General features: G+C 37.7%; 1 protein-coding gene across 2 annotated transcripts in view; it reads left to right on the top strand.

Moving 5' to 3' along the window:
- The window catches only part of gabra5 (gamma-aminobutyric acid type A receptor subunit alpha5), a 34584-nt gene that overhangs the window by 6049 nt on the left and 13946 nt on the right, over positions 1-14589 (top strand). For both annotated transcript variants that reach the window (XM_028028366.1, XM_028028367.1), the window contains exon 6: positions 4312-4394. In XM_028028366.1, the coding sequence (XP_027884167.1) occupies positions 4312-4394 (83 nt within the window). The remainder of the gene's footprint in view (positions 1-4311; positions 4395-14589) is intronic.

Raw genomic sequence — 14589 nt, 5'->3', positions numbered from 1 at the left:
ATACAGTCCTTCGGAAAATAATCCTTTTATTTATTTAACAGATCAACACAAACTAGCATTTAGCCATGAATTAGAGAGGAAAACAAAGCATGGTTTCAAAAACTCTTACACTTAAAATCTTCACTTATCTTTGTTCCTCCTTACTCCGATGCTGCAAACTAAAGTCCGACGCAACTAAGTTTCCTTCAGAATATCTGCAATACAGACTAAACGTTTTATCACAATATTATTTGGTACTAGTGTGATAACAATAAATATGACGACAAGAACTATTTATTACTTTTTTTAAAGTTACTCATAGCAAATATAGCCTCATAAATACAAATACTGATCTTGAAAAAGATACCAATGCTTCTTTAGGACACCACACATGTAAACATGTGATTTGTATCCCTAAACGACACATAATAACTGCATTTAATCATATTTTCAAATTTATTAATATCTATTTATTCTCTCGTTGTACAGAAAATAGTAAAACTTACAATTTCAATAATACAGACAGTTGTTGTTTTTTTAAACAACATTAGTTTGGAGTTTATCATGAAAACCACAAAACTTAACCTATCAGGTTAAGAAATTTATCACTAGAAGTGATCAACTGTATCATAAACCCCTAATTCAAAAGTCAATTTATTAATAAATAGTCTCGATAAAAAGACTTTCCCCCTGAAGGCCTTTGAGGTTTGTTAGCGAACACTTGTGAACAAGAAGTATCAGTTTTTACAAATCTTGTCAAGCAAGTCCACACCACACTTTTCAGATTTTATTTGTCAAAAAACCCCAGAAAACCACATATTCCTTCCACTTCGCCGTTACACGTCATTTTGTGTTGGTCCGGCACATAAAGTCAGAATAAAACGTATCGATCTGACAAACGGTGAAACGATTTGATGGGTATGGAGGCTGTGAATGTGTTGTTGGATTTATGAAGGCTTTATACAAACACAACTAAGCCTGTCACAATAAGTAATACATCAATGAATCGCATTGTATCGTAAAACGAGCCGAATAATTTACATTTGCATGAGTCATGTTTTTTTTTTTTTCTCTTTTCTTTCTTTTTACCAAAAACTGGATAAAGAAAGTGTCCAGTTTGGTGCTTTGATCTCAACTTACCCGTTTTATTTTTGAAGGACAGTTTTGTTTAAAGTCTTCTGTTATTTGTTGTTTCTCTTCATTTACTTTAGTTATTCAAAATACCTTCCAGGTCCAGTGTTAAATGTTTATTATAATTTAAGGTTTTATCGATTTTTGAGAATGTGTGCTTGCATTATTGCAGCATTACCACTATATCACTTGAAAATGGCCTCAAAACAACAATATTGCCGTTTATCGTGATAACGACTGGGACAACTTATCGTCCAGCAGAATTTGTTATTGTGACAGGCCTAAGCACAACAGCGCCATACATAGCGCTGCGCTCCAACCTCCCCCAGCTTTAATAAGCATCAATAATAATAGAAGATGAGGCATAATTAATACAAGTGTCACTCAGATCCACGTGCATTTCAGTGTTGGGTCATCATCCTTTCAGAACCAGAAATCGACTAAGTCAAACATTAACTTTGGGAAGCATGAGCAGATGAAATGGGCTGCGTGTCAAAAATGACGACTGACTCCCCCCCCCTTCATATTTTCACTACATTTTTGCCAGTGAGGCAACCGAGAACAAATGAGCTCACGATGGGCCATTAAAGGGTTTGTGTTCTGAGAACGAGGTTATTACAGAAACATCGGACCCATGCATTACTCTCTTCTTTCCTGCTTCAGAGAGCAAAATACCGTCGTCTGCAGAGCCGTGACTGCTCTGGCGTGAAAATCTCTCTCTAAGGAAACATACAGTTCCAGTTGATGCCGTGCAACACCTTCCACTACACGCCGTGTGTATATCAACAGAAATTGCACTTTTTGTTTGTAATTCTGTCTCCTGTAGTAGTGTGCTCTGTTTTGATTGGTTATGGGGCTTTTTTTTTAGGCCGGTTCTGGATGTATGACTAATGGAAGCTGAGTCATTCCAATCACTCAGAGTTGAAATATTAATTTTGCATATTTAAAGTGACATGATAGTATTTCTGCACTGCTAACTTTGTGAAGACGAAATTAAACAGCAGCTTTCTGTCTTCACTTCAGACTTCGACTTTACAATCAGCCTTAGAGGCGATGAGAGCACCGTGTTTGTGCTTCGAATAATTAAAAGTCTTTATGTCCTACGGTCACAAAATAGCAAATTTGGCACAGTTCAACCAAGTTCCCTATCTTACAAATATCTAACCATGAGGTAGTAAAGGGCATTCAATTGTCTTCCCTTTAAAAACATCAAACTGGTTCTGAAGCTGCTGCTGGCTGGTTGGTGCCTGTATTGATAAAGTCTGTAAAAGTCCTTCAGATTAGAAGTTTGACTTGAAAAGCTTGGAACTACTCTTCTGTCCCCAAGGCTCAATACTTGATCTACAGTTATGTTCATTTCATATGTTTCCCATAGCAGCTATCACTTCAGTTACATCGTGCTGCCGATCCAGTCTTGTATGTCTTTTAAACAGCCACTGTTCAATAAGTTCATCTTAATCCACTTCATTCAAAGACTCAGTTTCTAATCATCCCTGTTATCTAAATTTCAGCAAAACAGGATTAATGGTTATCATTCCACCTGATATTTAATCCAACAGCTGAGCTATTGTCGCTTTCTATGCATCCACCACGTCCGGTGTTCAAAACCTGAGCATAATTTTTGGTTACAACCTCTCCGACGTAAAATCCATTGCGCTGTTTCTGTCATGGCAAACACACACACAGCTTTCGCATGCAAAATCAGAGAAAAATCCAACGGAATAAGGAAGTTTGGCTCACCTTTAGGTATAATTTTCAGATTTGTAAAAGTTCATCTCTTCCGACCGTCATCTGTTAAAGTGTAAACACAATGGGCTCCAGAGACGCAAGAGAGACTCATGTATAATGGCGACATTAAGCTGAAAGGTCACTCAGCCAGGTTGAAGCCGTCACTACAAAAGCAACATAAAAAGCTAGAAAACAGTTAGATAATGCACTCAGAAGTAAAACCGATTGTCAGAAGACCTGATGCTCTGATGAAGCTGATATTAAATTTCTGAAATGATTGATGATTCTAAGCATCCTGCTACATAGTTGCAAAGTGGCTTATTGACACAAAAGTCAATGTTTTTGACAGGGCATCAAAAATCCATGATCTCAGTCGCATAGAAACTTCATGAGCAAAGATCAAAAAAAAAAAAAAAATGTAAAAAGTCCTACAAAGTTCTGTCAGGAGGAATGGGAGCAAACTGTGGTGAGAAGCTGGTGGAAGGAAACCAGAATGTTGAAGCCCAAGTCATACAGAGTAACGGAAAATGCTGCCAATTACTGACAGAATGTATGTAATGCGAAAAGCTTCTGAAATTTTCTGTCAACGTTCTGGCATTTAGGAATTTGAAATACTTTTTGTAATTCTAAATGAGCTAAAGAAAATTAAGATCAAACTTTTCATCTGAAACAGTATCTGATTTCAACAGTATATTTCACATTTTTTTATGCTTCCAGTGGAGTTCTGAAATAATTTTAAATGACCAGACCTCACATATAAATTAATAACTGGTCTGGTATCAGAATATCTATAAAATCCCGTAACTAAACATCTAGTTTCTTACTCTCTCTGTTGTTTAAGTCAGTCACATCCATCCATCCATCCATCCGTCCGTCCATCCATCCATCCATAAGTGCTATGTGAAAAAGTATCCAGCCCCCTTTTCTCATGCGTATCATGTATAATGTTCTTACTGCTTCACGATTGTCTACCACTTTGTGTTGGTCTTTCACATAAAATTCCATTAAAATATATTTATGCTTGTGGTTGTAATGTGACAAAATCTAGAAAAGTACGAGGGGTGTGAATACTTTTGCAAGCCGCTGTATTTTTGACCCGCATTCGGGCGCGCGGAGGTCTCCAGCACACCAGAAACTGCAGCTGTTCACGACGCAGCCAGCAGAGGGCGGCATTGCACAAGGCTTGGAGTTCATTTATTTTCTTTCTACAGATAGGTGGCGTCTTTTTTCCACCATATGAAACTCCACACCCCCAAAGCTGCACCAGCCTATTATTTGTAGCTGTGCAAAAGTTCCTCTGGTGGTTATTTATTGCTACCGAGTAGAAAAATAAGGATTATTTCTCTATAGTTTTACACAGTGTGTTTATATATATATATTTCAGAGAAAAACAAGGGCATTATTATAAAACAAAAAAGTCATGTCACATCTCTGTGCAGTTTCTGAATCTGGGTGTTGGGCTTCCTCTTTCAGGCTCACCATCTCAGCAGAATGCCCCATGCAGCTGGAAGATTTCCCCATGGATGCCCACGCCTGTCCCCTTAAGTTCGGAAGCTGTAAGTTAACACACCTCCTGCCACACACACACACACACACCCGCACACGGTGAGCAACTGCTTCTTTACAGGATGAAGGAAAGGAAAAGAAACATAAGCCATAGCTGGATGCATGAAGACAGTCGAACAGGAGCTGATTTGACATTGCTTGGGTTTCGGGGTCTTTATCAGCGCAGAGGGTGCTGCGCTGCATGTGACGCAGCTCAGAGTGTTTGACAGCCCTCATCCCTCAGGTGCAGAGCTGCTGTGGTGGTGCAGGAGACAACCATTTAGACTCTGACACACTCCTCCTGATTAAGCCATTAATCAACGTGTCAGCGCTGCGGCCCTGCCTCCTTCGTTATCCCACCTCACCTCTGTTTACTGCAGGAAACACGTCATGCTTCTCCCACACATTGCTGCATCGGAACTGCAAGCTTTAAGTGATGGTTAAGAAACTTGAAGTGGAAGAAAAATGATACCTTTTTTTGTCTTTTTTACAAATGAAATCTGAAGGAATGGCATTCAGAATTGTAATTACAGCAGCGGGTCCTTTAGGGTGTGACTCTACCAGCCTTCCACATCTAAAAAAATGTTAATTCGTGCACATTTCTCCCTTTCAAAAAGGTCAAAACCAGTCAGATTAGAGACTCTCTGAAAAAATTTCATAGGTTCTCTCAGTTGAATTTAGAGTTGGACTTTGACTGAGCCATGAATAAGCTTTGAACTAACCATAATGATGAAGTTAAAGGTAGTCAAAATTTTTTTTTATCTCTTTTGCTATGAAAAATGCAAAAACGATTCTCAAAACACGATATTTAAATGAAAAACATTAGACTCTGTAAATCATTTTTAGATGTATGCTAGGCACGGCCCAAGCCTCTTTTTATTTATTTATTTTTTTTAATTGAAACCCTCAGATTTAGTCTACAAGCTAAAATAGCATCTCAGTGCTAAACATGTCTCAGCAGCGCAGACGTCACCCAACGCTAATGTCAGCGTCTACACTCCGAGTTTCCAAAGAAGATCCATGACTGATGAGGAGTTCCTGAAACGCCTGAAAGCTGATTGGGTTTCAAGCGCACCGTGCACCGCTCTGATGGTTGGCAAACCTAAATGACAAATTTGAAACAAATATCTTTGTTGTTGAGCGCACGTGTTTATTTACTCGATCATTTAGCAGCAAAAAAATTTGTTCTTAACTGAAAATATTGCTTACTTTGTCAAAATATGGTTTTGGATTAAAATGTAATGAATTACGGATGGTAAGGACAGAGCCTATGCTTGTTGTTATTCAACATTTTAAATAAGTACCTTCTCCTAGTGCCTTCACATGACCACCTGTGTTTTTTCATCTAAATGGATTCATTTAGCTTTAATTACTTCTTATACATTTTATGATAAATGTGGTTTCTGTGTTCTTGTTTTGTCTTTATTATTTGTAGAGATTGCTTTTTTTAAAATTGACAATATTAGCGCAGTTACGTCATTTTGACCTTGTTTGCATAGCCTTTGCTTTTAACAAGATAAACTGAGCAAATTGTCCAAAATGTCCTTTAGGCAAATTCTGGCACATTTACAGAAATGCCAGTTAATGTGTGATGTCCCTACCAAATGAAGTAAATTAAATTATCCAAGACACTCTTTCTGTAAACAAACATATACACACACACTCACACAATGGAAGCATAAAGAGCCTTCCACTCGACCTTTAAACTTCCAGTTGCACACTTTGCAACAGCTCCTCGGTTCGATCCACAAAGCTCCAAAACAATCTGGGAAGTTCCTGCCTGGGAGGCTTAAGACGATCATTTAAGGTGTTCCCTGCCTCTGACGTATGGAGGGTGATCCCGGGCCTCACAGGAATAGCATCACACCACATTTATCCCCTTCCACGCCCACTTTGGTCACCTCCACCCACAGCTGATGCCACGCGGCGGCGGGGATAATAGGGACAGCCAACCGAGGCTCCTTTTCACTCTCTCTGTAACGCCGCCGGCGAGGCCCCTCATCACGCCGCCTTTGCTCTTCATCTTAACTTTAAGCACACAGGGCTTTGCCCTGGTGGATGTTAGAGTCAGTCTGGCTGTAATTTCTGATGGATTACTGTCAATTCAGTTCACTTTATCCCAGTTGTTTCCAGCTCATCCAGGAGGTTTATGGTTCTTATAGGGAAAGACGGGATGACAACAGTAAAAGAGACTTCTCAGTTAGAAAATTGAATTTGCGCAATCTGTGTGTAGTGGATTGGATTGTAAATGGACTGAACTGCACTGTATATAATTGGATTTGAATTAAACCCGTTTCCCTTTTTCGTATGTCGCCCTGAGGTGACTCTTACCGTAATTTGGTGCCGCTTCAGCCAATCTGAACTCACCGAATGCATTTCCATCCAGCGGGTTTTTAACAACATCTCAAGCATGACGCTCTTGAAAGAAATTTGATTCCGTTTTGATTTCCCAATTAACAATCAGAAACTGATATCATTTCCATTCATTTATGTAGGTGTTTGTCATTTTCATCGGAACAGTGGATAAACACGGAGTTAAAGTTAATTCTGAGCACAGCGACTTGCAAATTGACCTGTATTGCATTTTGTCCCATCACAAAACAAAAACATCAAGGTATCAAACTTTGATTCTATATGATAGACCAACAAAAACTTGTGCCTAACTGTAAACCCTAAAAAGTTTGGAGTACATATATATTTAGCCCCCCATTTCAACAATTTGCCTTCAAACTAAATTCAGCTGTTCTGTGAAGGCTTCAAAAGTTCACCAACAGCATCCAAAAGACTTTGGCGCTTGAAGGGAGAAATCAGAGGTAAAATGTTACAGAACGATGTTCAAGCAGTCAACCAAAAACTGGAAGAGTTTGACACAAGTACAAGCCCAACAAGACATGGCAGTCGACCTAAACGGGCAGGTGAAGCATTAGTCAGAAAGGCAGCAAAGAGGACCAAGATAATGACCAGGAGGACTTATAGAAATCCACAGATCAGGTGAGAAAATCAACTGAAAGGACAATTATAAGTGGCGTGTTTCACAGATCTGGCGTTTCTAAAAAAAAACAAGCAGCAGATTGAAAGTCGTCGTCTTAAGCAAGTTGTAAGATTTTGCAGACATTTCAAAGAAGGCATTTGTGTGTGCTTGAAATCAAACGCTGTACATCGTCCTAAAGGCTACACAGTGTGGCATGGTGGTGGCAGCATCATGAAGCAGGTCAGAGATAAGGCGTCGATTTGTGGAACTAAGAGCAATCCTGGAAGAAAGTAGTTTATTGTTGCAAAAGACCCTGAACATTACACACAGACCCACAATGTACTGGCTTGGATTAAGGCATATTCGTGAGCGAGACAGATAGATGGGTAGAAAGACTTGCAAGACACTATAAGCTGCATTCACAGCAATATTCACTACATTTATACCTTGCAGCTTTGAGATAAGTGTACACTCTGATACATTAAAGGTGGGGACCAACATGTCTTGTCACAAGACGTCTTGCATTGGCCATAAAAGGACGTGTAAGATAAACTTTGAGCACAAATACCTCGGCAATCTGCGGTTGTGTAGCTGTAAAATTTGCTTGGCCGTATATTCTGTTTCCTCAAACTCCATTAACCTCAGCTAATCCTTTGACCTAATGGACAGCACTCACCCAGGAGCTCAAGGCTTTCAAAGCAAAAGTAGACCTGTCCTTTGGCGCTGAGTTAATCACCTTTCATGGACTGAACTCTGCCTCTATCCCCCTCATTCTCTTCCTGTTGTAACTTGCGTCTCTCAAACTACCTAGTGATTTATAAGGCAGAGTTTGAGAGGCATAGAAGTGCTTGGCTCCAAACATATTGTGAGGAAAACTTCCATTTACGTCAAATTTTTGTGTCGTGGTTCATTTTAGTTGACGCTAATTATTCCCTCTTAGTCTGCACATAAGAAGGTGGCTGAGGGAAGAAAATAAATCTAACACACATGAAACGCAACTCGAATACTGATCTGCCTCTACCTGCTGGTAGCTAAAGTCTGTCCTGCATCAAAACAGTCCCTGGCAAAAGTATTCGAACCCTGGAGTCCTTTACCATTGTGTCGGTTTACAACCACAGACTTAATGTTTGATTTAAAGTTTATTTACAGATGAACACAAAGTAACACATAATGGTAAAGTAGAAGAATTGTTTTTTTTGGGGGCGGGGGTTACACACAAAAAAGTGAAACGTCTAACTAAAATATAGAGCAATGGAAGGAGCATAGCTAAACTTCAAAACCTACAAAAACTGATGGGCCGAGCAGGGAGAACATTATTCACAGAAGGAAAAAAGAGACTCATGGTTATCTGAGTCTCTTGGATGATAAATTGTCCCAGTAATTATTGCATTAACAATAATATTGTTGTACTGAGACCATTTTAAAGTAATTTGGTGCAATGATGCAAGTTGTTTCTCTCGAAGAGCAAAAGACTTTTGACCCACCCCCCCAAAAAAAATTTTTCACAAATTTTGTAAAGAATACTTAAGAGTTAAACTGGAAGATATTTTAAATATATCATATAAAACACAGCAACCTAAAACAATAACTAAAGTGGAAACTAAAACCACTAACAAAACCAGAAATAAAACATATTATGAAATCTCAGTAAACAAAATTGACCTTCGATAATATCGAAGTTCATTTTAATCTATCATGCGATTAATTGATTCATGCTTATTGAGACAGGCTTATGTCAGAGATCCACAAAACTGGTGAGTGTATCTGTTGGCTTAACTTTTTGCGTCTGCCCTTTACAGCACAATGGCAAGAAGAAAGCCACTGTTTAAAGAAAACCATGTGAAGTTACGTTACAACAAAGGAAGCATGTAGAAGATGAGAGCAAAGGCAGGCGACAAACAAAGTGCTGCGTTTTGCACATCACCACAGCATGTCATTCTCACAGCGAAGTATGGTGGGGAAAGCATCATGAGTGGAGGAAGCTTTTCCTAAAGAGAAGCAGGGAAGCTGGTCAGAGTTGAAGGGCAGATGGGTTGACCTTGACTGTATGTAATCAACTTGCGTGTTTAAGGTCAGTGCCTTGAGCTAAATCCGATATAGAATTTAGATAAGATAAGATAAATCTTTATTGTCATTGTCACAAGGACAACGAAATTCAAAAGGTGCCATCAGTCGGTGCACATGCCCAAAAACAAAAAATAACTGTCTCACAATTCACACACAACGCAAGAATCAACAAACAACTGGCAAAAAAAAGAAAAATAAGAACAACCACATTCTCACATACATCATTTATGATGATTAATGGTTGTTTTTGATTGCATTTAGTTTTGTTGTTGCTATCGGGTAGAAACTGTCTCTGAGACGGTTGGTTCTTGTTCTGGTTGCTCTGTATCTTTGTTACAAGACCTGACAACAATCATGATAGACCAGCTTTCTGTTGGTGTCCAATGTACATTTATGACATTTCAATTTTAAGGCAGATGATTAAACACAAGAACAGTGCCAAAGTAGTGAATAGGATGGAAATATTATGGATGCATTACTCAGGAAACAAACCAAAACTTGTATTCTTTTATTATAGCATCCAAAGAGTGATTTCCCCCCAAATAAAGATTAGTATTAGCTCTATGCTATGTTCCTACCATTACAAAGTTGCTTGGAGACTTTATGTCTCCATAAAGTAGTTCAAACATGCTAGGTATCACAGTAGTTAAACACGCTAAACTACTATAAACCTAGCATGTTTAAGGTAATTTGTACAGGCCAGGTAGCCCAGTGACATGAGACGCTTTTTATAAGTTCTGCTTATTAACATAGCACTGCTCTGAATAACTGATGTAACTGGTAAACTTATCCTGTAAGCTGTTATACCACTAAAGCTTTGGCTCAAACTTTTAGAAATAACATAAATCTGGTAAATAGGCAACTTTTTACATTATTTGGGACAGCTAACAATAGAGCTAGCTGCATCCTGATAGCTTAACAAAAGGTTTCCGGAAACAACTTATACAGAGGTTTTTTTTTTCCTTTTATAAGGTTTGTATTCTTTATGAGGAAAATTAGAAGGAGAAAAAAATATCAGAAACATCAGCTGTCTTTGTCACTTACAGAAGGCAAATTGTTTCCATCAGGATGTCAGCACGTTAACATGGCAGTACGACTCTGCTGCCATGAAATGTAACATGGAGAAAATGTAAGACAGACATTTATCCTCCAGTGAGGGCTAAATATGTCACATTTGTGGCTCTCAAGCTGTGCTACAGGAACCATTGGTTGTAGTTGAAATGCTTAACTGATTTAATATTGTAAAAATAACCATATTTATGTTAATATTGTACATATTTCTTACATTGTTTGCACTGTTTTGGAGCTGGCTTTAATCTAATTGGTCATGTATACAGTGACAAATAATAAATTCTAAAATTTTAGAATTTAGCTTTACGTATTAGGAGGAGCATCAAAGAGGAGTTGTTTAAGCGTCATCATTGCTTCAGAAATCTTTCAGGAGTTACTGTGTTCCTGAAAGACATTAGTTCCTGAACCTAACTTAGAGTTTAAATTTAGTTCATGTTGAGAACAAAATCTAACCAGGAGCATGTATTGGTGGCAACTAATTACCTTTAAGGTTGTCATATCAAGCCTAACTTAATCTAATTTAACCTCCCATGTTTTATGTTGTCATTTGCTAAATGATATGATTATTGAGCATGCTAAGGGTTATTAGCGATGCAAGCAAAAAACAATTTATATTTTTGTAACTTTGCCTTCAGACACTGCAGCAACGCCTCACAGAATGAAATATTTCGCAAGGTAAATCTTCAAAACTGAGGTTAACACAGGTGTTATATGCAAGGGAGCCATTTTGGATTTTCAGATTGGAGAGTTGAGATCGGAATTTATCCCTAACGAACCTCTGATTTACTTTTCCAATTTAAAACCTGGAAATGTCCATTTGTGAGTAAACATGGATTGCTTAATTAACTGCATAATTTAATTCACAGTGTAAATGGATAAGAACAATTATGTTGCTGTTTTTGTTTTGTTTGTCTTTTAACAAAATTATCATAGTTCAGTTTTAAAACGTCTGTCAATACCTTAGACAGATTATGCATGACAGCATGTTTTTTTATTATTATTCTAAGCCTTTAAGAACTGCTGCTTGGAATCTAACACTCTTACCTTTATGATCCTAAATGGCCACAAAACTGATGCTTGAGCCAAAACAGGGATGCTGGTCTGTTTGTCCAGCCTCTAACCATGCTGCCAAGCAAGACACCATGTTGTAACTTTTTACTAAAGTCAAAATGATTGTTAAATCTGAAATAAAAGGGTTAAAAGCGATGCAACCGATCCCTGCACAGAGAAAAACGAAACGTGAAGGAATTTTCCCATTAATTAGCACGTTTCGCATTTCTCTTATGAGCAGCATGATGTCTCGTAGAACGCAGGCCGTGAAAGACTCTGTCGTTACGGAGCGCGGCTGATTGTGGAGGAGCCGCTGCACCTGCCTCGCTATGCTGACGCCGCGCTCCGACTCAATTGTTCTCCAGTTCATGGCAAAAACAAAATTGCAAGCGATGCGAGCTGCGAAACGAGACTCTCTGCCTCATGAACGCGCTCCAAATCCATGAACGTTGACCTCTTTCTGTCCCAGCGGTTCCGAGGCGCACTTTGCTGTACTTGTCCAGAATTTGTGGTGAAGCAAAACTTTTCACGGATTATCCTAAACGTGTCATTTTAAGGCTGAGTGATGATCACAAAACAAACTATGGAAATTAAATCATGTGCTGCTTTTTATCTGGTCTACCATTTTATCTGAGACATTACTCAACAGGTCCAAATGCTTTGTAGGTCAAGACTGCGTCTTATTTGTAGTGCAGATTGAAGACGCGTTATGTAATGGCTTAACCCAGGAGTCTACAACCTGCAGCTCTAATGCTGTCCCTTCACAGTGGCTATTAATAACTTTGACCAAACGTTATATAGAAATAGGTACATGAAGGCCAAAGGAAGAACTTAAAGCAGCTTGGCTATTTTTAAATGTAATGCTTTAGACATTTTTTGCATGTATACAACAGAATCAGTGAAATTTTGAAAGGCATGTTTTAATTTATTAGGCCTTTTTGAGTCATTAGGCTGTAAACTATAGACATTACTCTTCAGTTAGATGCCTATTTTGTCCTGCCTTTTATGTTACTATTAGAACTTAAGTGACTTTGTGAAAGGGTATGATTATTATTATAATTATTTTTTTCTTTTGCTATTTATTTTTCTGTTAGTTCATAATGGCCGGGTCTGCTTTCCCTCTCACAACTTTCTGTTTTCGACCATCTCTATGTTCTTACAAATAAAAGGTTAACTGAACCCTTTAGTTCAGTTAATATTTGCAAAGTTATACTGTTGTTTTAGCTAAAGATATTTAGCAACATCAAGAATTAACGTATAGAAGCAGTCAGATAACTTTAGAACAATTTATTTATATTTATTTATTTATTAAATTTGTAATTGCCATGAAATTAAGTATTTTTAAATTACTTTGTAAAAAAAAGAACTTAATCCAAGAGGTCGTCACCTTGAGGATTCTGGTGTAACTTTAATTTATGCAATTTGGAAATCAGAGGGAAGATAAACATGAGACTACGCAGAAACATTGTTTCAAGGTCTACTGTAGACATTTTGCATTTGTTTTTAGAAGTCCTGCTACAGCCTCTTTTTCATTAAGATGGTCAATCTTAGCAAACTGACAGCAATGCTAACACACCATTAATGCAGTTGCTCTAATCCATCACATTAAAGATGTCACCGTTCAGTTCAAAACGACAAAGAATGCTAGACACCAATCCAGCACTTCCATTCAGAGGAGGGAATAAACATTTGTTTTTGTCACTACAACAGGAAAATAAATGTTCAAGACATTATTTAGAGCACTCCACACCAAAGCAATGATAATCCAGCTGGTAATAAAATTTGCCGGTTTAGTTTTTCCCAAGGTTTTGGGTTCCAGATTATGTACAACAGTAGAGAATACTGTAAGTGGTTATTATAATGTGAAATGCAATAGTAGGTATGGCTATTTTTCATCTTGAATGAAGTTGAAGGAAAATGAAGGAAAACTTGACTGTTTTACTTTTGTACTGTTTTATTTCAATTAGATGCCTTCCAACCTAAAAGCTTACAGCCTCTTGCATTGCTTTCCTCGGTTTTTGAAGGTTTTCTGTAAGTGATGCAGCTGGACAACCTTAGTGATTTTTATTATATATATATATATATATATATATATACAGTACAGACCAAAAGTTTGGACACACCTTCTAATTCAATGGGTTTTCTTTATTTTCATGACTATTTATAAGGCAAGAAATCCCACTTATTAACCTGACAGGGCAGGTTGACCTATGAAGTGAAAACCATTTCAGGTGACGACCTGTTGAAGCTCATCAAGAAAATGCAGAGTGTGTGCAAAGCAGTAATCACAGCAAAAGGTTGCTACTTTGAAGAAACTAGAATATAAGGGGTATTTTCGGTTTTACACTTTTTTGTTTAGTGCATATTTCCACATGTGTTATTCATAGTTTTGATGCCTTCAGTGTGAATCTACAATGTCAATAGTCATGAAAATAAAGGAAACTCATTGAATTAAAAGGTGTGTCCAAACTTTTGGTCTGTACTATATACACTGCTCAAAAAAATAAAGGGAACACTCAAATAACACATCCTAGATCTGAATGAAAGAAATATTCTCATTGAATACTTTGTTCTGTACAAAGTTCCATTTGCACAACAGCAGGTGAAATTGATTGTCAATCAGTGTTGCTTCCTAAGTGGACAGTTTGATTTCACAGAAGTTTGATGTACTTGGAGTTATATTGTGTTGTTTAAGTGTTCCCTTTATTTTTTTGAGCAGTGTATATATATATATATACATATATATATATAATATATATATATTTTTTTTTACTGTTTTTTTTTAATTCAGTATTTTAACAGAGCATTTCAGCTGAATGTTCCTACAGTCAAATAAGAATATTATTTGCACAAAATCTGGACATTTTTTATGGTAGTTATGAGTATATCTGTGAAGCTAAGAGTAAATATCCATGACATTAGTGCGTTTTAAGCTCCACGTCAGGGCAGAAGGATGGATCGGCATTAATTCATCTGCTGAACACAGGATTAAATATTACAGCGCACCTGTAGTATTTGAAAATTGTGAGAAACATACCCGTTGCATA

The sequence above is a fragment of the Xiphophorus couchianus genome, chromosome 9 (genome assembly GCF_001444195.1).
Source record: "Xiphophorus couchianus chromosome 9, X_couchianus-1.0, whole genome shotgun sequence".
Lineage (NCBI taxonomy): Eukaryota > Metazoa > Chordata > Actinopteri > Cyprinodontiformes > Poeciliidae > Xiphophorus > Xiphophorus couchianus.
The sequence above is the reverse complement of the archived record's forward strand: the minus strand, read 5'-3'. Positions and strand labels throughout refer to the sequence as shown.